We start from the raw sequence: 20,918 nt of genomic DNA on the forward strand, positions 1-20,918 counted from the left end.
AGCAAAAAACCCAAAGAAACAGGACAAGAATCCACTGACACAGCATGTGGATGCTGCTGGTGGGTCACTGGCAGCTGCAAAGAGTTTCCACATTTATTAAAACTCTCTCTAAACCCTGACATCAACAAATTCAAATTATTACCAGCCCCTGCACCCGGCATTTGCTCCATAGCGAAATATTCTCCAGGTAAGAACCCTCTGCCTGTGTTTGCAATGTAAGAACCAAAAGGATCATTTTTCCCACCCAAACACTTGATTTTTGAGTAAGGTTTAAGTGATGCAGCAGTTTTTTACTGTCCCCAACCCCCAAATTCCTCCTGCCCCAGTGTTACGACCTGCCCCAGGAAAAGGGGAGAGGGGGTAACTCAGGTTTTTATCAATAATTCCCTTGGGGTGGATTAGAGTGAAACGACACTAAATAATTGGTGTCTGAAAACATATACTGGCAAGGTTTATTTTAACAATTCTGTATCAACAGGCATGCTAGCAGTTTGCTAGCATACAACAGCTGTTGTACAACAATGTGACACAGAGATAACCTTTGTGGGGGGGAAGAAAATGCATAGGGGAGAGAAAGGCAGGATAAGAGCAAGGGAGAATAAGGGAAAGAAAAGCTGAGAGTGGACAGATGTATATAGTCACCGCCCACGGGGTCCAGCGATGCTTCCATGTCTGTCAGTTGAAGTGGTGGCCTTGATCTGCTGGGAGTGAAGGAGGGAAGCCCCCATACTCCAAGAAGTTATGGGTTATTATATCCATGGTTAGTGTCACGGGCCGTGCCTCGAGCCTCCAACATCTCCTAGGTCTGTGTGCTGAGTTTTTTGTGTCTCGCCTGGTTCCCGCCTTTCAAGATTAGCAGAGGGAGGGAGGGGCCTGATTGCTCAGCAGATGTATCAACAGTCAAAAGCCTGAAAGCTCAGCTCTTGCCTTTTCAGGGCTTCACACCCTCAGCAATGGAGGGAGGGGCCCAATTGCTCATCAGAGGTATCATGCAAGTCAAAAGCCTGCAAAAGTCTCCTAGAATACATAAATAATTAACCATTTCAGTCTCTGACACCCAGGCTACAGTTTAGGGCATTTTGGAGTGAAAAACAGGTGGAGTTGGAAAATGAGGAGAAAACAGATCCGCTGGGGAATAACAGAGGATCCTACCATGGAAAATACTCCCAAAGGCACAGGGTTTGGGGGAAAAAAGGACTTTTGTGTCCTAAAGAGCAGTTCAAAACTATTACATGCCACTAGAGTTGTGGCCTTTTTTTTTTTTGGCTGCCCAGGGAAGGGAAATGAATCCACAAGTGCACGTGGGAATTATTCAAAGGGTCTTTTCTGTAGTGACCAAAAGAGAGGGAATCCAACCAGTCAACAGGAATTTCTACTTTTTATCTGAAAATAAAAGAGTAATTCAGCCCTGACCTGAGGTGTCCCTGCAAGGAGACACCTGGGGGGGGGTCATTGGACCCCAAAGTGGGACCCACAGGCTGGGATGGAGGGGCAGGCTCTGGGGAGACAGAGTGGGATGTGGAGAGGAAGCTGCCTATTATTTCTCCTCTTAGGCTCACATCCTCCTTCCCCCTCACAAATTCTCTCTGGATATGGCACAGCAATCTTGGGAAGAGAGAACTAAGCTCAAATCCAAACTTGCTTCGTCCTGGTCCAGCCCAGCCCCCACTCCCCCAGTCTGGCCCACAACCACCACCTTGGTCCATCCGGCCTGGGAACCCAAGGGATCCTCTGCAATCCCATCAACGGAGCAGAATTCACTCTCCTCCCCTTGACTCACTACAGGGTAACAAGTGCCATCTCCCTGCCCACGACACACCAGATCTTGTGCCCAAGGCATCAGAAGTGGTGACAAAGCCTCGTTCAGCTCAGCCTTGGCTGCAGTTTACCCCCACTGTCAGGGCAGATGGAATGGGCCGTGAAGAGAGAGCACAGCTGGACCCGGCCCTGTGGGACACCCGGGCTCAGGAGGGCGATGCCAGCTCAGTCCTGCCCTGTCCCTGCTCCCGCTGACGCTGCGGCAGCACCTGGGGAGACAAGGGGGAGCTCAGGACCCGGCCCGGCCCCTCTGACTCTACAGCTGCTGCGGACCAGCTCCCGGTCGTGTCCCTGTCGTGACATGTAAGTGCCATCGCCTGGAAGCTCCTGGCCCAGGGCAGCTGCAGAACGGGCTCAGCCTCCCAAGGAGGAGGAACCAGCAGCCCCGAGGGTGCTCAGGATTGTGCCCGGCAGCCCCTGCCCAGGCACTTTGCAGCCCAGGAACACCTCCCTCCAGCCCAGGTGGCTCTAAGCTCGCTCCTGGCTGGCCGGGAACGCTGCCCTGCTGTAGGGCAGCCACATCTCTCCTCCCGAGAGGAACCGGACGAGGCAGCGCTGCTGCGGCAGCGGCTGCTTCCGAGCCCGCCGGGGGCTCAGCGGGGAGGAGGAGCCCGTGGGCAACCGCTCCCTCAGCGGCCCCGGGGGAGGGGACCCGGGGGTCCGAGCCCGCCAGAGCCCGCTCCCCGCGGCGCCTCCCCGAGCCCCGGCAGGGCCGAGCGGGTCCCACCGCGCCGGGGCCGCGTCCGAGCTCCGCCGCCGCCTCAGCGAGTGCCCGCCCGCCCCTTGCACTTTGAACGAGATCCCACCTCCCTTTCCTCAAAGCCACGCGCTTTACGAGAAACAGCCCCGGCGATGTGCCCGGAGCCGCTGTTTCAGGAGTCACAGCCCTGGCGAGGTGCCCGGAGCCGCTGCTTTAGGAGTCACAGCCCTGGCGAGGTGCCCGGCCTGGCGGGACACCGGGGCAGCGCCGCTGCACTGAACCGGCTGGAGCTCCGTGAGAACCTGAGCTGAAGGGCCTGTGACCTGTGGATGAGTTCGGGATGGAGCAGAGTCCCCCCTGCAGCCCGGGGAGGAGCCCACGCCGGAGCGGGGGCTGCCCAAAGGAGGCCGTGACCCCGTGGGAAGCCCCTGCAGAGCCGTGGCAGCAAAGCCCTGGTGTCCAGGGCTGCCCCCCCGCCCGAGTTTGTTGGGTTTAATCCCGAACTCTGCAACAAGCCCTCTGCCCCAGGGCAGCAACCGATCGGTGACAGAGCCCCGGAGCGGTGCCAGGAGTGATTTGGGGGCAGGGGGTTCACAGGGACCCTCCAGCACCCCTCGCTGCCCACGAGGGGCAAAACGAGCATTCCTGGCCGTGGGATCCAGGGCAGGAACCAGCCATTCCATGTTCCTCAGCTGTTCCGTGTCCTGGGGCCATTCCATATCCCAGGGCCATTACCTATCCCTGAACTGTTCCATGTCCCAGGGCCATTCCCTGTCCCTCGACATTCCCTGTCCCAGCTGCCCCCAACATGCTCCTAGTCACTCCCAGTATGACCCCAGTATGACCCCAGTTACCCTCAGTATGCTCCCAGTTGCTCCCAATATGATCCCAGTTGCCCTCAGCATGGGCCAAGTTGCTCCCACTGTGATCCCAGTCTGATCCCAGTATCATCCCAGCCAATCCAAGTATGGTCCCAGTGAATCCCAGTTGCCCCACTGTAGATCCAGTCACTCACAGTTGCTCTCAGTTGCTGCCTGCATGGTCTCAGTTGCCCCTAGAGTGGTCTCAGTCATCCCCACCATGGTTACAGACAATCCCAGTGTACCCCAGTTGCCCTCAGCATGGTTGTAGTCATTCCCAGTCACTCCCAGTTACCCCAGGAAGGATTCAGTTTCCACCAGTATGATCCCACTGACTCCCAGACACTCCCAGTATATCCCATATGGCCTCCAGCATGCTCCCAGTTGCTCCCAGTAGCCCTCATTTTGGTCCCAGTATGATTCCTGTATGATCCCTGTTGCCTCAGTTCTGGTGAGTGAGCTACCCCGTGGTGATTGGTCAAGGGAGTCACGTGTTACTTTAAACCCATGTGTATAAGGTGCTGTGTGATTTGAATAAAAAGGATTTGGTGCTGAACCCCCAACCAAGCTAGCCGGGTCCGTGTAATTCATTTACGTATTATATTAATACGCCACATTCCAGCACATCAACACTCCCACCCAACCTGGTCCCAGCTGCAAACTGACTGAGGGTGCACTTGATCCCCTTGTCCACATCATTAAGAAAGATATTTAACTGAGCTGACCCCAGCCCTGAGCCCTGGGAACACCAAGGACGTAACTTCATTCCACACCACTCCTTGAGCCTGGCCGTGCAGACAGATTTTTACCCAGTGAACAGATGCTGCAGTGGATGTTTGGCAAAGTTCCTGTAACTTCAGACTATTGGGATTAGTGCAGATTTAGTGCTGCAAAATAGAGCATTTCACTCATTTTCTCTCTTTCCTCCCTCTGTGTATCAAGTTAACTTGTGACTTCAGCGTGTGACTTGCTGTGTGCAAAGAGAATGGACAGAATCAGGAACAGGGAATGTTTTGGGATGACCTTGGGATCTGTGCTTGACACAAGAAGGTGTTTGCCATTGGTCTAAGACTACCTACTGTGTGAAGTGGACTTCAATGGAGGCAATGTGGACTTAATATACAGCAGAGGAAGGACTTTTGTTTTTTATTGAGCTTTGCCTTCCTTTAGTTTTGTTTGCTGACAATAAATTAACATCCCTCTGTGTTTCCTGAAGCTCCTTCTCCAAGTAAAGCAGGTGGGAGTTGGTGCCAAGGAGCTGAAACCTGCAGGTCCAGCCTTGAGTGGGGGAAGCTCAGATTTGCAAAAGGCTGCTTTGAGTCCCAGGGGTTTGATGAGAGAAATGCTGAGTTGAGAGGTAGGGACAAAATGTGATTGATTGTCAGACATAAAAGGTCTTGATTTTCTTATCTATTCAGGCTGAATTAGGAGGTGCTCGGGATTGATATCAATTGGACATTGCTGATATCAATAGATAAAGAGGAAAAAAGGAAATAGCACAAAAAATCTTTCTTCATTGCTTTTTCAATATAATATACTCATTTTGAAGACACTTCTGAAATCTATCCAATTAACCACAAAAGAATTGAAGATTTAGAAGTAAATAATACCCAGGAGCTTGTCTTGTTAGGATGTTTTGAATGTTAATGAGCCCTCTGGCCCTGAATTCCTGAACTGAAGATCTGAATTCTGAACAAGCAGCTGGAGAAGTAAAATTCATCCGGAAACCTCCAAGTTCCTGAGGATGTCAGCAAACCCCACTGAGGCCATCGGTGAATGGAGGGAATGAGTAGACAAGGCCATCCCTGAGGCTGAGGAAGCAGGAACTCAGAGTCACTGGTTTACAGGTGGCAGATGGACTGTGGAATGTGGCTGTGAAAGCCCTTAATGGATGTGATGGTTTCAGCTGGGTATAGGTAATTTTCTTCACAGTGGCTGCTACAGGGCTGTGTTTTGGATTTGTGCTGACACATGGTTGGGGAAACACAGAATCACAGAATATGCTGAGTTGGAAGACTCCCACAAGGTAATCCTAACCCTAACCCTTAGCCCTGCACAGGACCATCCCCAAGAGTCACACCATGTGCCCCAGAATGTCATCCAAAAATTCCTTGAGCTCTGTCAGCCTTGGTGCTGTGCCCAGTGCCCTGGGGAGCCTGTTCAGTGCCCAGCCACCGTCTGGAGGAAGAACCATTTTCTAATACGCAGCCTAAACCTCCCCTAGCAGAACTTCAGGCCCTTCCCTCAGGTCCTTTCACTGATCTCTGCAGAGAAAAGATCAGTGCCTGCCCTTCCTCTGTCCCTCTCAAGGAAGTTGTCACTGCAATGAGGTCTCCCCTCAGTCTCCTCCATCTGAACACACCAAGTGTCCTCAGTGTCCTCACACGGCTTCCCCTCAAGGCCCTTCCCCATCTTCGTTGCCCTCCTTTGGACACTCCCTAATGGCTCATTATCTTCCTTATACTGCGGTGCCCAAAACTGAGGCCACTCCTGGACAGAGCAGAGCAGGACGATCCCCTCCCTGGCCCGGCTGGTGATGCTGGGCCCGATGCCCCCCGGGACAGGGTTGGCCCTCCTGGCTGCCAGGGCACTGCTGACTCAGGGCCAACTGGCCACCCACCAGGATCCCCAGGGCCCTTCCTGGCGCTGCTTTCCAGCATCTCATTCTCCAATCTGTCTGTATATCCAGGGTTGCCCCATCCTGGAGGCAGAATCTGGCACTTCCCCTTGTTGAACTTCCTATCAGCACTCTGTTCTGTCGAGATCTCTCTACAGAGCCTCCCTGCCCTCAGTTTTGGGTCACCTGAAAACGTGCTCAGTGTCACTTCCAGTCCTGTGTCCAAGTCATTGATGAAGATGTTGAAGAGCACAGGCCCCAAGATGGAGCCCTGTGGAACCCCACTAGTGACAGGTCACCAGTCTGATGTCACCCCAGTCACTGTCACCCTCTGTGCCCAAGCTGTGAGCCAATTGATCACCCTCCACAGGATGTGTTTATCCAGCTGTGGGATGAAGAGTTTGTCCAGAAGGATCCTGGGAGAGACAGGATCAAAAGCTTTACTGAAATCCAAAAAGATCACATCAACTGGCTTCCGTTCATCAGCCAGGTGGGTCACCTTGTCATAAAAGGAAATCAGGTTTGATAAGCAGGACTTTCCTCTCCTGAAGCCCTGCTGGCTGTGAGCATTGTCTTTCAGGTGTTTTTCAACACCTCCCAGAATAATCTTCTCCATAACTTCACCAGGCACTGAAGTGAGACTGACAGGGTTGTAATTTCCAGGGTCCTCCTTCTTGCCCTTCTTGAAAATCGGGACAATTTTCACCATCTTCCAGTCAGCTGGGACCTCCCTGGATTCCCAAGACCACTCAAAAATCATCGAGAGAGGTTTTGTGATGACATCAGCAGCTCTTTGAGGACTCTCAGATGAGTCGCATCAGGCCCAAGAGATTTGTAGGGATCCAGCTGGAGCAGCAGATCCTGCACAAGTTCAGGGTTGACTGGGAGTTGATCATTCTTGCTAATCGTGGCCCTGCAGCTCAGGGCACTGAAACCCCCTTGGTCTGTCATCCCTATTGAAGACAGAGGCAAATAAAGTGTTAAACACATCTGCTTTGTCTGTGTCCCTATTTGGGAGGTGACCATCCCCATCCTGGAATGAGCAGATGATATTTCTATGCTGCCTATTGCCGTTAACGTATTTGAAAAAAACTCTTCTATTGTCCCCCACTTTTCTGGCAGCTATCAGCTCCAGTTGAGCTTTGGCCACACAAACTTTCTCCCTACAGTGACAAGCAGCATCTCTGAATTCTTCCCATGTCACTTGACTTTGCTTCCACTGGGCACGCACCTTCCTTTTTTGCCTTATCTCCAAGAGAAGATCCCTGCTCAGCCAAGCCGCCTTCTGTCTCACCTGCTTGACTTCTGATGTTTGGGAATTGCTGCTCCAGTGCCTTCAGGAGATAATGTTTGAAAAGTGACCAGCACTGATGGCCCCCGGCACCCACAAAACCATTTTCCCAGGAGACCTTACTTCCTAATTCCCTGAGCAGCCTGAAGTCTGCTTTCCTCATGTCCAGAGTTGAGGTTTTGCTGGTACTTTTCCTCCTGTCAACAGAGATTTTAAACTTGATTGTTTCATGGGATGGGAAAGGAAGGAGCTGGTTTAGTTTTGGGAAGGGGAAGCAGAACAAATTGCTGCCAGATCCTGGTGTTTCCCTCAAGGCAGCTCATGGGGCATCTCCAGGCTCTCCAGCAGGTATAGCATGGTGGTGGGAGTGTAGGAGCAGGGCAGGGAAAGATAGAGGTGTGCAGAAGTCCTTTGCTTTTTCCTTTGCCACCTCCTCAAGGATAGAGTTAATACACTCAGTGCTTTCTAGGACTGTGAGAGGGCCTGTCTTGGTGTGGAACAGGGCAACTTCTCCCTTGGCTCAGAGACAACTCTGTGCTCTGTTACATAGCTCTCTCACAAGGTCCTTTTAGTGTCCTCCTGCCCAGACTCAGCATCCACCTTCACCTGCTCCCCACTCTCCCAAAACCTCTCACTAGCTCTTGGCTGGAAATACCAGCAGGTGTCAAAGCCTCTGCTCTCCAGGGCTGATTTTCTGCTGATTTTGTCCTTGTGCAGTCCTTGGAGCTGCACCAGTGGGAGCTTTGCTGTGGACCAAGTCTCTTACATGAGACCCCAAGGAGCAGAAAAGGGATTAATGAGTGTCTGACTGGAGGTGGAGCACAGAGTATTTCATAAAAACTTATCGATGAAGCTTCAAACTCCTTGTGGGAGATCTGGGTAAAGTAACAAGGTGGGGGTGGAGTGAAAGCCTGAGAGAAAGAGGGTTGTGGTGCTGGAGCAGTGGGAGGTGCAGGGCCCTGGGTGTGGGATCAGCAGATCTGCAGGGCTGCGGGATGGGGGAAAGGCTATGGAGCCTGAGCAGGGGAAAGTGGAGGGAAGCACCTTGTCTGCATTCCTTGGTTTTGGACCAACAGGGAGTAAATATGTTGATTGATCTGTCGTTGATCCCACACCCCTGCACCTCTCAGCATCACATTCCCCAGGACTCTCTGCAGCACCCACAGCTCCCACATCCTGCACTCACCTCGAGGCACCTGCACCCATGGGGACCTTGGCACCCTGGCACCAGCACCCTCACACCAAAGCTCCCTGGGTCCTCCCCACCGCAGCCTGAGCTGCCCCCTCAACGTGTCACCCTAAGTGGGAGGACATGGGCCAGTGCCTGCTGCCAGCTGCAGGAATCCGGGCAGGGCAAGGACCATTCACTTGGCTTTGGGCTCTTCAACGGCCCAGGGTAATGCCATGGGGATGGGAAGCAAAGCCCGGAGTGCTTGGAGCTTTAAAGGCTTAAACATCAGCCCCTCCAGCTCCAAAACCTTCTCCACACATCCTGATTCCAGTAATTCCCAAGGCTCTCATGGCCTCCGGGGCATCAATTGGGATTTTGCATCTCTGTGGCCTGATCCCAGCTGTCATCCCAGGAGTCCCTTTGGCTCCAGCAGGAAGGGGAGCAGGAGATTTCCTGTCTGCTTTGGGGGCAGCACTGCAGGGGCTGCTCATGTCAGACTCCCTGTCTGCTGGGGACAGCTTTGCTCTTGGGGACACTGCTCTGCCCCAGCCCAGGGACACCAGCATTGCCCAGTGCCACCAGCATTGCCCAGTGCCGGGACCTTCCCAAGTGGGACCCCCCTGTGCACAGATCCTCCCCCACCCCCGGGGGGCTGTGCCAGCACCCCCAGACACCTCCAGCCCCAGGAACCCGGACCAAGTAGAAAGCACAACTCTGCAAATGCTACATGTGCACAAAGCAAATGGAAAGAGAGCTGGGGTGTGAAAAACAAAGACTATTTATTTACAGAAAAGCAGCAAAACGAATGAACTACAGAATGTTTTTACATTGTAAGAATCTTTATACACAACAGTGTATAAAATGTATTTACATTGTCAGGGCCTATATAACAACAATAATGTATGAAATATATTTACAGAAGGACAACAAAACAATAACATATAAAACATATGTACAGAAGAGCCAATTCCGTGTCCGGCCTATCTGGAAGCAAAGCAAGGGCACAATCATTCCAGTCAGGCCCTGCTGGGTGTTCCATTTGCCACCAGCCTGGGACGCTCTGGGCAGAGCAGGACTCTGCTGCCAGGACTGAGACAGGCTGGGGATGGGAGTTGGATTTGGCAGGATGTTGGCCTGAACATACTGTGCCCTGCACATCTGGTGAATTTTTGCCTAACTTCAGAGTCTCTGACAGGAATAACCTCCTTAGGCTTGGCTGTTTTGGTCAGGAACTGCTTGTGCCATTTGAGCTGAGCCAAAGAAGGATGCTATTTGAGGCATCCAACAACATCCATAATCTGCTGCTCAGATAACATCACAGAGTGGCTTTGTCAAGGTACAGAATTCCTCTCATAATTCCATAGAAATTATGTAAACCCTGGTCTGCAGAGCTGTTTCCCTTACATATTCTCCCTCTGCTCTTCTTTGGACAGCTGCTCAAGAACTTTTTCCTTCTTAAAGACCTTCAATACCTTCAGTAGTACCTTATCCCCAAGGTGTCAGTGCCATGTCTGATGGGCTCGGCCTTGGCCATGGAGGGGATGTCACTGTGAGACACGAATACACCAAAACATCCTCAAAGAGGCCACGACAGAAAAGGTGATGAAATATGAACATCCTCAAGAACAAATTCAGGAACTAACGAATGCCACAGACATTGTTTTTATGGCTTTTCCCCTTGGAGCATGTGGGAAGTGGTACTATGGCAATTCTGAGCTTTTGAGGGCCCTGGGTGTCTCCAGTTGGAGGCAGGAGAAGACTCCCCAGGCCCTGCTTCCAGGGCACTCTTTCCTCCTGCAGACATTGGACAGATGTTTGCTGCTCAAGCATGTGGTGTTGTATCATCTCAGTCACCAATAAAGTTCCACAGGACATCAGGGATGGATTGTAGGTACAGACAGTAGAGGAATTTTACATGACGTGTCACAGACCATCTTGACCAAGGTGGACAGGCCAGCTGTACTTAACCTGGTGTATTGGGTTGCTATGGCCAGGTTCTGGGGGAAAGGGGGACTGCAGGGGGGGCTCCTAGTATAAGGTGCTGGGCTGTCAGTCCAGGCTGTGCCAGCTCAGCAGCTTTGGAGAAGTCATTTGTGGTGTCATTTGTTCCTTTCTCCAGGGATTTTCCCAACTCTGCCACATCTTCCCCTCCCTTTCAGGATGTTTCCCTTTGGTATTGATGAGTCAGGCTGGTTTCAGCTTTGTTCAACCCCAAAAGCAGTGTAACCCCCCTTCTTCATTTCCCACTGGGGGCTTTGCAAACAGGGCCTTGTTGGAATTCATTCACCCCATTCCAGGCAGAGCATCCTACTAAAGGATCCCCATGGGATGCCTCTGTCAGCTGTCCCACTCCTTTTCCTCCCTCTCCCACCCCTTTCCCATCATCCCCACAATCCCCAGCTCATTTTGGGGTGTCCCCCCTCCCCCACCCTGCTTGGTTTCAGGGTTTCAGCCCCTTCCCACTCAGTCTGGGAGTTCAAACCCCCCCCTTCTTCCCCGTCCCACACCTGTGAGAAATTTCTCATTATTTAATTTAGAAAGATTCAATTAACTGTGAAACAAAGGAACTTTAAGAGCAAGGAAAGGTTTATTCAGCACATGCTGGGTCTCATCTAACACCGAGCTCCTGGGGAGAAAAAGACCCCTTGGCTTTAAATTTTATACATTTTATAGTTTCACAAAATCCCACCCTTTTTCAGATAAGTTTAATATATTAATTTTTGCCTAAAAAGGTTTCTTTTCTCCAAAAAGGGACTTTCCTTCTGATTGGCTGCGAGGCATCCTCTGTCAAAAATGATAGATCTTCCTTTGTTCTTAGCCCAAAGAGAGGAAAGAACCCCCTGTGTACAAAATTTTCCACATGGGCCCGAAAGATTTTAATTTTTAGGAACTTTATATTTCCTTTATCCCGTCTGCAAAAAAAAAAAACCTAGTACCTAATCCAGTTTGGAACTGGATACCTTACAACTTCACAATGCGCCTATAATTTGGTTTTATAATAACACTGTATTTTATTTCTCATACACCCATTGTCCCCCAATCCTCAGCGTCCCCCCACTGAGCTGGGGGGACCTACTCCCCTTTTACCCCCCCCCCCTTCTTCTTTTTTCTCATGGTCCCCCTCCTGCCCACCATCTTCAGCACCTTCTCTGCCTGATTTCGGGGGTCCCAGTCCCCTTCACCACTCTGGGGGGTACCGCTCCCCTTTCCCCCCTTTTGGGGCTATGTCGTTGGGGGGCCTCTGTGGAATGGTAGAGGGAAGGGATTTGGGGGGCATTTTTATGGGTTTTTTTGGGTCCACCCCAGGCCCCTCAAATGATCCCAGGGACACCCACCCCCAGCCTCCCTAAAGCAGCAGCGCCTTCACCTCCCGCTGCCGCTCCATGGCAGCGGGTTCGTGATCCAGAGGGATCCGGGAGGAGTTTGGGAGGTCCTGGGGGTCTCGAGGGGCTCCGAGAGGCCCCCGGTCCTGGCTCAGAGCGAACCTCGCGTCGCGCTGCAGCCAATGGGAAGGGAGGGATTGGTGATTGACAGCAAAACAAGCCAATGGAAGGGCGTCTGTCGCAAAAGGGCCGCCCACACGGCTCTTCTACAATGGGAAGTGAGAAGAACGATGACAGACAGCAATAGGAGCCAGTTGAAAGGCGAAGACCCGCCCCCGGGGTGGGTCTCGCTCTCTGAGTGGTGGTGGCAGCGCGCAGACCCGGAAGTGGGGCCGCCGTACGGGCTGGAGCTGCCGGGGCCTGCGGGTGGGCGGTGTGTGGGGGGCGCCAATGGGGAGGAGGGGCAGGGGCTGCCTTGGGGGGTGGGTCTCTGGAGTACTTCAGAGGGGCTGGGAGGGCTCCCTGGGCTTGTTTAGTGTGTCCCTGGGGCTTCCCTGGGGTTTCCCTGGGGTATCGGGGCTGGAAAGGTCCCTAGGCTGTTTTCGTTGGGCTAGAAGAATCTCTGGGGTGGTTGGGGGTCCCTGGAGTGGGTGGTTTTAGGATGCTGGGGAGTCCCTAAGCTTTCTTTAGGGGTGCTGGGGGAGTCACTGGGTGGGTCTGGGGGGTGCTGGGGAGGCGTCTCAGGGCTGGTTTGGGGATGCCGAGGGGTTCTCTGGGGGCTCCCTGGGATGGGAGGGTCCATGCGGGTGTTTGGGGGAGACTCGGGGGGTCCCTGGGGGATGTTGAGGGGTCTTTGGGGAGTCCCTGGTGTGGTTTGGGGGGTCCGTGGGGTGGGGGGACTTGGGAGGGGCCCTGGGTTGATTTAGGGAGGTTGAGGGGATGCCTCAGCTGGTTTGGGGGGCTGAGGGGGCATCCCTGGATTGGTTTTGGGGCCCATGGGGAGGTCCTGGAGTGGGAGGGCTTTTTTGGGGGTGCTGAGGGAGGGGTCCTTGGCATGGTTTGGGGGGTCCCTGAGGTGGAGGGGCTGGAGAGGAGGAGTCCCTGGACTGGTTGGGGTGGACTGGGGGGATTATTTGGGGTGGTTTGGGGATTTTTGGCAGCTTTGGGACGCCCCTTTTTGGAGGGGGCTGCCTTGGGGGTCTCACCCCAACATCCCCTTTGCCTCCCCCTCTCCTCCCACAAGTTCCCTTTTTGCTGGGATATTCCTGGATTTGGGGCTTCCCTGGGATTCTCCCAACCCACCCCTCGCCCCGAGGCCATCCTGGGGGTCCCCCAACCTCACCTGTGCCCCCCTCAAATCCTGCAGGCCCCCTGGATTCATGGATTCCCTGCTCTTCCTCTCTGCCCGCCGGCTCGTCGCCCACCGCCCCCTTCCCACTGTTCCCGCCCAGCTCTATCCCATCCTCTTCCAAGCTGCGTTCCTGGATGGGAGACCTCTAGTCCTGCAGGATTTGGTGGCGCAGTGGCCATTCCCAGTCCTCAACTTCCAGGGGATCGTGGGGCACCGGGAGCTGCTCCGGGATCATCCCTCCAAGCTCTGCATCCAGTCCGTCATCCTGGCCGTGGTGGACCAGCTCCGGCAGGATCTGGAGGAAGCAGGCCATGATTCCAGGTGAATCTTGGGAATTCCAGGATACACAGAACCCACTTCTGTGGTTTTTCCCTGCTTGTTTATTCCTGTTTTTCCCATTTCCTGGCCCAGCCGGTGCCGTCTCCGTGTGCTGGATGTGACAGGACTCCGGGATGATGCCGCTGGCCGTGCTCCGGAAGGGATGAGTGTCTGGTCTGGCACCGTGGCCCTGGCCAAGGCTTGTGTGGAGGTCTCCAAACACCAGCGGGAACTCCAGAAATGCAGATCCAGGAGCCATAAGGGCCGTTCCGGCACCACGGCAGCTCCACGATTCATCGACATCCACGCCGATCTCTTCGTCAATGGAACATCCTATGGAATCCTGTGGGATGCACTCCAGGCCGGGAACACCAGCCCACTGCGCCTCAAGTGCCGGGAGTTCCAAGCTGAGGAGCTCTGCCTGGCTGGAATTGTGAGTCTGCTGAAATCCTTGGATCCCTCTGGCGTAAGGAGGGTGGACCTTCGCTTCAACAACCTTGGACTGGGGGGTCTCTCCTTGGTTTTGCCACATCTCTCCCGATTCCTGGGTCTCCGAAGCCTCCGACTTCCCTACAGCAATGTCGACGTGCGGCGGCCAACGCCGGAGTCGGTGCTGGGAATCCGGTGTCTGGCCAGGGAGCTGGGAAAGCTGCAGAGCCTCAGGGAGCTCAACCTGGGATCCTCCAGGCTCTCCGGGAATTTGAGGCACATTCTCTGGTAAGTTCCTGCTGGAGCAGATTCCCAACTGCATTCTTCCTGCACTCACTGAGGATTTGCAAAGGTTGGACTTGGTGGTATAAGATATCTTTTCCAACCTTAGTGACCCCATGATTCTGTGATTTTGTTATCCCAATACTCCATGACTCTATGCTCCCATGATTCCATTATCCTGTAATTCCATGATTTCATGACACCACAATCCCATAATTCCTTGACTCCAGGATTCTCAAAGGTTGAACTTGACCATCTTGAAAGCCTTTTCCAACCTTAATGCCTCCTTGACTCCGTGATTCCAGAATTCCCTGATTCCCTGTTTCCAGAGGACAGCAAGCGCTGCATCCCGGAGCTCCACCAGCGCCAGGTGCTCCTGGCTGGCTCCATGACTCCATAATCCCATCACCCCATGATTCCATGATTCCATAACTGTAATCCCATAACCCAGTAATTCCATAACTCCATGATCTGATAATTCCATGACCCCATGATTCCATGATGCAATGAATCCATGATCTCATGGCTCCCACAATTCCATGATCCCATGACCCCACGATTCTGTGACCTTTTAACTCCATAATCCCATGACTCTATGATTCCACAATTCCAAGACTCCCTGATCTCATGACTCCAGAATCCCATAATTCCATGATTCTCAAAGGTTGGATTTGATAGTCTTGGAGCTCTTTTCCAACCTCAGTGATTTCCTAATTCCATGATTCCATGATCATGAAGGGAATCATGGGTCTTGTTTGCTGCAGTTCCCCCAGGAATTTGGGAGCCATTCCAACATTTCAAGGTTTCATGGAGGGTTTGATCTATTGGCACATCCCTCCCAGCTCCATGTCACCACAGGGTCACATCTCCTTTTTCATCCTGGCAGCAAACTCGAGGCTCCATTGGAAAGCTTGGAACTGGCCTTCTGCTCCCTCCTTCCCGCTGACTTCGCCTTCCTCTCCCAAAGCTTCCATGCTCCGGCCCTGAAAAGGCTGGATCTGAGCGGCCATGATTTCTCCCAAACTCTTCTCCAACCCCTTCAGCATCTCCTGGAGGAAACCTCGGCTTCCCTGCTCCACCTGGACCTCATGGAATGACGGCTGACAGACTCACACCTGGATGCCCTGCTGGTGTCATTCCGGCACTGCTCCTGCCTCCGCTCCCTCGGACTCTTTGGGAATTCCTTCTCCACAGCAGGGCTCAAGGATTTATTATGGAAAACTGTGGTCCTGCCAGATCTCCGCTTGGTCGTGTATCCTATCCCTGTGGATTGCTACAAGTCAGGGCTGGATCCTGGCTGGATTTTGGAGGAGCAGCTGGACAGGGAATGTTTGGGAGCAGTGAGCGCTGAGCTGGGCCGGATGCTGGAGAGCTTCGGAAGAGCCGACATCGTCTGGACTTCCAACCCCTATGGACACGAAGCCCTGGATTACTTCTGCTTGTAGCTGGAGAAGAGCTTGGAGCCTTCAGCCTGGAGAAGTGCTGTGGCCTCAGTGCCTCCTTCCTCAAAGAATTTGTGTGTATTCCACCTCATTTCAGTGTTTTTCACCTCATTTCAGTGTTTTTCAACCTAATTTTGGTGGTTTACTGCCTCATCTCACTGTTTCTCTACCTCATCCTGGTGTTTCCTGCCTCATCCCGGTGTTTTTCCTCTAAACTCATTGTCTTTCCACCTCATCCTAGTGTTTTTCCACCTCGTTTTGGTGTTTTTCTGCTTTATCCTGCTGCTTTTCCCCCATCACAGTGTTTTTTTCCGCCTTATCCCAGTGTCTTTCTCCTTCTCCTAGTGTTTTTCCACTTCATCCTGGTGCTTCTCCACCTCATTTTGGTGGTTTTCCACCTCATTGTGGTCTTTTCCCACCTCATCCTGGTGTTCTTCCACCACATCCAAGTGGGTTTTTGCCACGGCCCGATGGAGAAAGGAATAGGGACGCAACACTGCACAGAGGGTTCTGACAAGATGGAAGGTCAGGGTGCAATGGCCACTTTATTGAGGGGGAACAAGGACTTATATAGGGTTCGAGTGAGGGGAGGTCTGATAACCAGGGCAGAGCATGGGATGGACATCTCAGGGTATTGCAGGATTGGGGAATGAGGGAAAGTGGGAGGAACTTAGGAGGAGTTAAGCAGCGGAGACCAATGGGAGCTCACTCCGCACTGCGGCACTTATCGGCCAGTCAGTGGGGGATGAGGGGGAAAGCAGGGGAGAACAAGGTGGTAAACAACTTTTGATGGGAAAACTTGTGGACAGGTACAGACATGTTTGGGGCAATACAATCTAAGGGGATTAATACAGAGGTATATATGTAAGGGTACATAAAACATGGGACGAACTGGGAAGTAACACAAAAGTCCATAATTTATCGTCTTCTCTAAGCTCCATATACGTCTCTCCAGGCTTGGAATTGTTCCCACTCACTCTGATGTTCCTCCACAGGTTTTGACCTCATTTTGGTGTTTTTCCTGTTATCCCAGTGGTTTTTTGCCTCATCCCGATGGTTTTCCACCTCATCCCAGTGTTTTCCAGTAACTTTTGTTACCACCTTGTCACCAGCCATAGCTGGGACAGACCTGATGTCACTGGAAAACCCCCCAAACTCTGCTGATTAACACTGGATATTAATTAATTAATAATTAATAAATCAGCATCACTTGGCTGGTGATGAAATTCCTGCCAAATCCCCCCTAAATCCCACTCTCCTGTATCCTGAATCCCAGCACTTCACAGTGAGGAATCATCATGGTGAGTTCTGTTTTTTTGGGGGAGTTTCATGGAAATAAAGGGATCCCAGTTGCCATGGAAACACCCATCCCAGTGCCAGGATGGGCTTCCCTCCAATTTAGGGATGTTGGGGGGTTCCCTGGTGCCAGGGGTCTCTGATTCCACCATATCCCGTTGCCATGGGAGTTATGGGAATGGTTGGGGGGGGTCTCAAACTCCACCATATCCTGCTGCCCTGGGAGTGACTGGGATGGTTGGGGGTCAAGCCACCTGTTTTTCAGGAATACCAGCCCAGGGACCCCCCAAGCACCCCTGAACCAACCAGAGACCCTTCCAGCCCCCCGAAGCAGCCCAGGGACCCCTCCAGTCCCCCTAAACAAGCCCAAGAACCCCTCTAGCCCCCCATCCCAGGGAGCCCCAGCCCTTCTAAACCAGCCCAGGGAATCCCTGCCAAGGACCCCCCAGAAAACCCCTAAACCAGCCCAGAGACCCCCTCAAACCCCCCCAAAACCAGCTCCCCATCCTAAAGGACTCAGCCAGCCCCTTCTAAAACCAGCTCAGGGACCCCCCCCAAACCACCCTCAGATCGCGTGTGTCTGTCACACCCATGTGGGATCCAGGTTTGTGTCTGTCACACCAAGATGTTTGTCCAGGTGTGTGTCTGTCACACCCGTGTACCACCCAGGTGTTGTCATCCCCCCTCTCCTCCCTGGTCTGTTCCCTTCACAGGCCCAGGAGGGGACAGGCACAAGTGTCCCATGTGTCCCCGCCCCCACAGGTGTGCACACACACCTGCACACAGGTGTTGCTCAACAGATGTTTATTGGTGTTCCTATCACCACGTGGCCTCCGGGGGGGGCTGAGGGGAGGGGTCTCAGGTGCCCCAGGTGTGCAGGCACAGCCCCCTCCCCAGAGCCCCGGGTGTCACCTGCTCACAACCCGCAGTTATACACCCACTCTGCCGTGGTCCTGCGGGACTCGGGGGGCACTGAGGGAGTCCTGGGGGTCCTTGAGGGCATCTCGAGGGGCCCCTCAGTGGCCTCGAAGTGGTCGACACGGAAGGCCCAGCGCCCTGGGACCCCCAGGTTGCTGCGGTGGCCGAGGGTCTGCACAGTGGGCGTGCGGGACCCTGGCACGTTGTAGTAGTGCACATCATCCCCACTGTTAAAGCCGGCCTGGGGGGCATATGGGGGGACACACAGGGGGCGACAGGACAGGGTGGGTGGTGAGGGGGGCAGTTCTGCCCCAGTTCCCGCAATTTTACCCAAAAGGAGATTTAGTTCACCCCAATCCACTCGTTCCACCCAAAATTCCCTTAATTGCACCTAAAATCCCCCTAATTTCACTTAAAATGCACAATTCACCCCAAATCCCCTTAATTCCACCCAAAATTCCCTTAATTCCACCTAAAATCCCTGATTTCACCTCAAATCCCCTTAATTCCCCCCCAGAACTCTTTACCCCCCCATCCCGGAACCCCCCTAGCCTAGTGTCCCTGGGGGTGTCCCCGTTTCCCCACCTGTGCGGGGATGCCCCCCAGTCCAGTGTGGGGGTCCCCCATGTTGGCAATGCCTGTTGTCCACTGCAAGTCCCCGTAGTTGAGCAGGACAAAGCAGGTGACACCATCGGAGGCCAGCACGGCCTGGAAAGTGTTCACCTGGGGGGGACATTGTCACTGTGTCATGCTGGCACTGCCACCCCCAGCTGTGTCCCCCAGAAAGTTGGGGACACCGTGGCTGGGGACACTATGGTTGGTGCCACTGTGGCTGGGGACACCTCGCTTGAAGGCCAAGCCACTTGAGCCCCCTCCCCTCCTTGTCCCCTGTGTCTGACCTTGTCTGAGGCAGCCCCAAAATAGGCCACACGGTCCCAGGTGGCCACGAGGGCCCAGGTGGGGCGCGGTGGGGGGTCCCCTGGGGGCACAGTGGGTGCCAGGTCCTTTGCCAGGCGCTCCAGCAGCTCAGGGTCACGGCTCTGGCGGTACCAGACATCTCCCCCCAGCCGCGTGTCCACGTCAGCCCAATACGGGGCCACGAAGGGGCGGTGGCCAGGCAGTGGGAAGGGCTGGGGGGTGAACTCGGGGACCCTCGTCCCAAACGACACCACCCCATTGTTGTTCACCTGGGGGCAAAGGGCACCTGTGAGGCACCTGGGGGGCACCCACCAGTGACCCCCCAGTGGTCCCAGTTATGACACTGCCAGTCGCAGTGACCCCAAACCAACCTGTAACCCCAGAACATCCCAGGATGGGCCTGGGACCCCAAGTGTCACCCCAGAACCTCCCCATATGGAGCTAGGATCTTCTAGTATGGGACTGGGACCCCCCAGGATGGGACTGGGACCCCTAGTGTCACCCCAGAACCTCCCCATATGGAGCTAGGATCTTCTAGTATGGGACTGGGATCCCCCAGGATGGGCCTGGGACCCCCAGTGTCACCCCAGAACCTCCCAGGATGGGCCTGGGACCCCAAAACCACCTGGGGGTCCTGCAGGTGTCCCCCATGTCCCCAGGGGTCTCCACTCACCCATGTGGCCAAGAAAGGAGGTGCCACCAACTCTGGTGGCCCCCATCCCACTTGCCATCCTCCCCTCCTGGTGTCACCCCCCCAGTGCCACCCTCCATGTCCCCCCCGTGTCCCTCCAGTCACGTGACCCACATAGCAAGAGTGGTGGCCGCTCCCGAAGAAGGAGAAGTTTTCCCACAGAAAGATCTCGGGGCTCGTCCCGTCATCCTCATGGGGAGTGGGCTCATCCCCCACGCCTGGCCCGAAGGGGTACAGGACCCCCCCTGGGGACACACCACAGTCAGGGACCCCTGACACTGCCCAGGATGAACTGGGGCACCCCAGGATGGGCCTGGGACCCCCAGTATGGAGCTGGGACCTCCTGGTGTGAGACTCAAACCTCCCAGTGTCACCCTGGGACCTCCCATTATGGGCCTGCGATGCCCAGTTGTCACCTCAGAACCTCCGAGTATAGGCCTGGGATCCCCAGTTGTCACCTTAGAACCTCCCCGGATGGAGCTGGGACCTTCCAGAATGGGACAGGGACCTCCCAAGATGGGCCTGGGACCTCATACTGTGGGACTGGAACCTCTCAATTTGGGTCAGGGACCTCCCAGTTTGGGCCTTGGACCCCCAGTGTCACCCCAGGACTTTACAGTATGGGCCTGGTACCTCCCCACTCTAGGCCTGGGACCCCAAACTCACCCAAGGGTCCCACGGGAGTCCCTGATGTCCCCAAGGGTCCCCATTGCTCTATGAGGCCGAGGAGGAGGAGGAAGAGGACAGGGGGGACCTTCATTTGTCCAGGCCTGGGGGAACAGAGGGTCCCTCCTCAGCCATGTCCCCATGTACCCCCATGTCCCCAGTGACCCCCCATCTCCTCAATGTCCCCCATCTGTCCCCATGTCCCCCATGTCCCAGTGTCCCCCCATGACCCCAATGACCTCCCATGTCCCCATGTCCCCTCATGACCCTCCATGTCCCCCCATGTCCCCCAGTGTCCCCCCCGTCCCCCATGTCCCCCCCAGAGTCCCCACTCACTGCACTCTCATGGTCCCAGTCTGTCCTACTGCTGTGACTGGAGCCACTTTATCCCCGGGGAGGGGACAGGGTTGGGGACATTGGGGGGGGGGGATGACACAGGACACCCCCAGGTGGCACCTCCCAGGGCCCCGGGCAGTTCCGTCTTTGCCCAGACCGCAACTGGGGGGGACTGGGATGGACTGGGAGAGGCTGTGGGGGGACACTGAGGGGGGCTGGGATGCATTGGGAGGCACTTGAGTGGTACGGGGACATATTGGGGGACACTGGGAAGGCTGGGGAGGGACACTGGGGGGCACTGGGACAAACAGGGAGGGATTTGGGAACGCTATGGGGGATGGGGACTGGAATGCACTAGGAAGGGACTGGGGACAGTGGGGGCACACTGGAGGGGACCGGGATCAACTGGGGATGCCTGGAAGAGACTGGGGGGAATTAATGGCGTGAACCGGGAACACTGAGGAGAACACTGGGGAAAACGGGGGGGGGGG

At 54.5% G+C, this 20,918-nt stretch overlaps 2 protein-coding genes, 1 long non-coding RNA gene and 1 pseudogene across 3 annotated transcripts; 1 reads left to right on the forward strand and 3 right to left on the reverse strand.

The window, feature by feature from the left end:
* Positions 1-428: 428 nt before the first annotated feature.
* LOC135408956 (uncharacterized) lies at positions 429-3,490 on the reverse strand. The gene is made up of 2 exons (XR_010427953.1): positions 2,625-3,490; positions 429-2,027 (listed from the first exon to the last, which is right to left on the reverse strand). It is a non-coding gene; the product is annotated as an uncharacterized LOC135408956 (long non-coding RNA).
* Positions 3,491-12,146: 8,656 nt separating this feature from the next.
* LOC135408964 (leucine-rich repeat-containing protein 14-like) lies at positions 12,147-16,816 on the forward strand (annotated as a pseudogene).
* An 871-nt stretch (positions 16,817-17,687) lies between these two features.
* On the reverse strand, positions 17,688-18,568 carry LOC135408965 (sushi, nidogen and EGF-like domain-containing protein 1). The gene is made up of 2 exons (XM_064643889.1): positions 18,402-18,568; positions 17,688-18,057 (listed from the first exon to the last, which is right to left on the reverse strand). The coding sequence occupies exons 1-2, from the start codon at positions 18,441-18,443 to the stop codon at positions 17,815-17,817; spliced, it is 285 nt and encodes a 94-aa protein (XP_064499959.1). The 5' UTR covers positions 18,444-18,568; the 3' UTR covers positions 17,688-17,814.
* On the reverse strand, positions 18,563-20,874 carry LOC135408963 (sushi, nidogen and EGF-like domain-containing protein 1). Its single transcript, XM_064643888.1, has 4 exons — positions 20,428-20,874; positions 20,092-20,195; positions 19,540-19,670; positions 18,563-19,003 (listed from the first exon to the last, which is right to left on the reverse strand). The coding sequence occupies exons 1-4, from the start codon at positions 20,436-20,438 to the stop codon at positions 18,563-18,565; spliced, it is 687 nt and encodes a 228-aa protein (XP_064499958.1). The 5' UTR covers positions 20,439-20,874.
* Positions 20,875-20,918: the final 44 nt, after the last annotated feature.

Source organism: Pseudopipra pipra, unplaced genomic scaffold, assembly GCF_036250125.1.
Source record: "Pseudopipra pipra isolate bDixPip1 unplaced genomic scaffold, bDixPip1.hap1 HAP1_SCAFFOLD_93, whole genome shotgun sequence".
NCBI classification, from domain to species: Eukaryota; Metazoa; Chordata; class Aves; order Passeriformes; family Pipridae; genus Pseudopipra; species Pseudopipra pipra.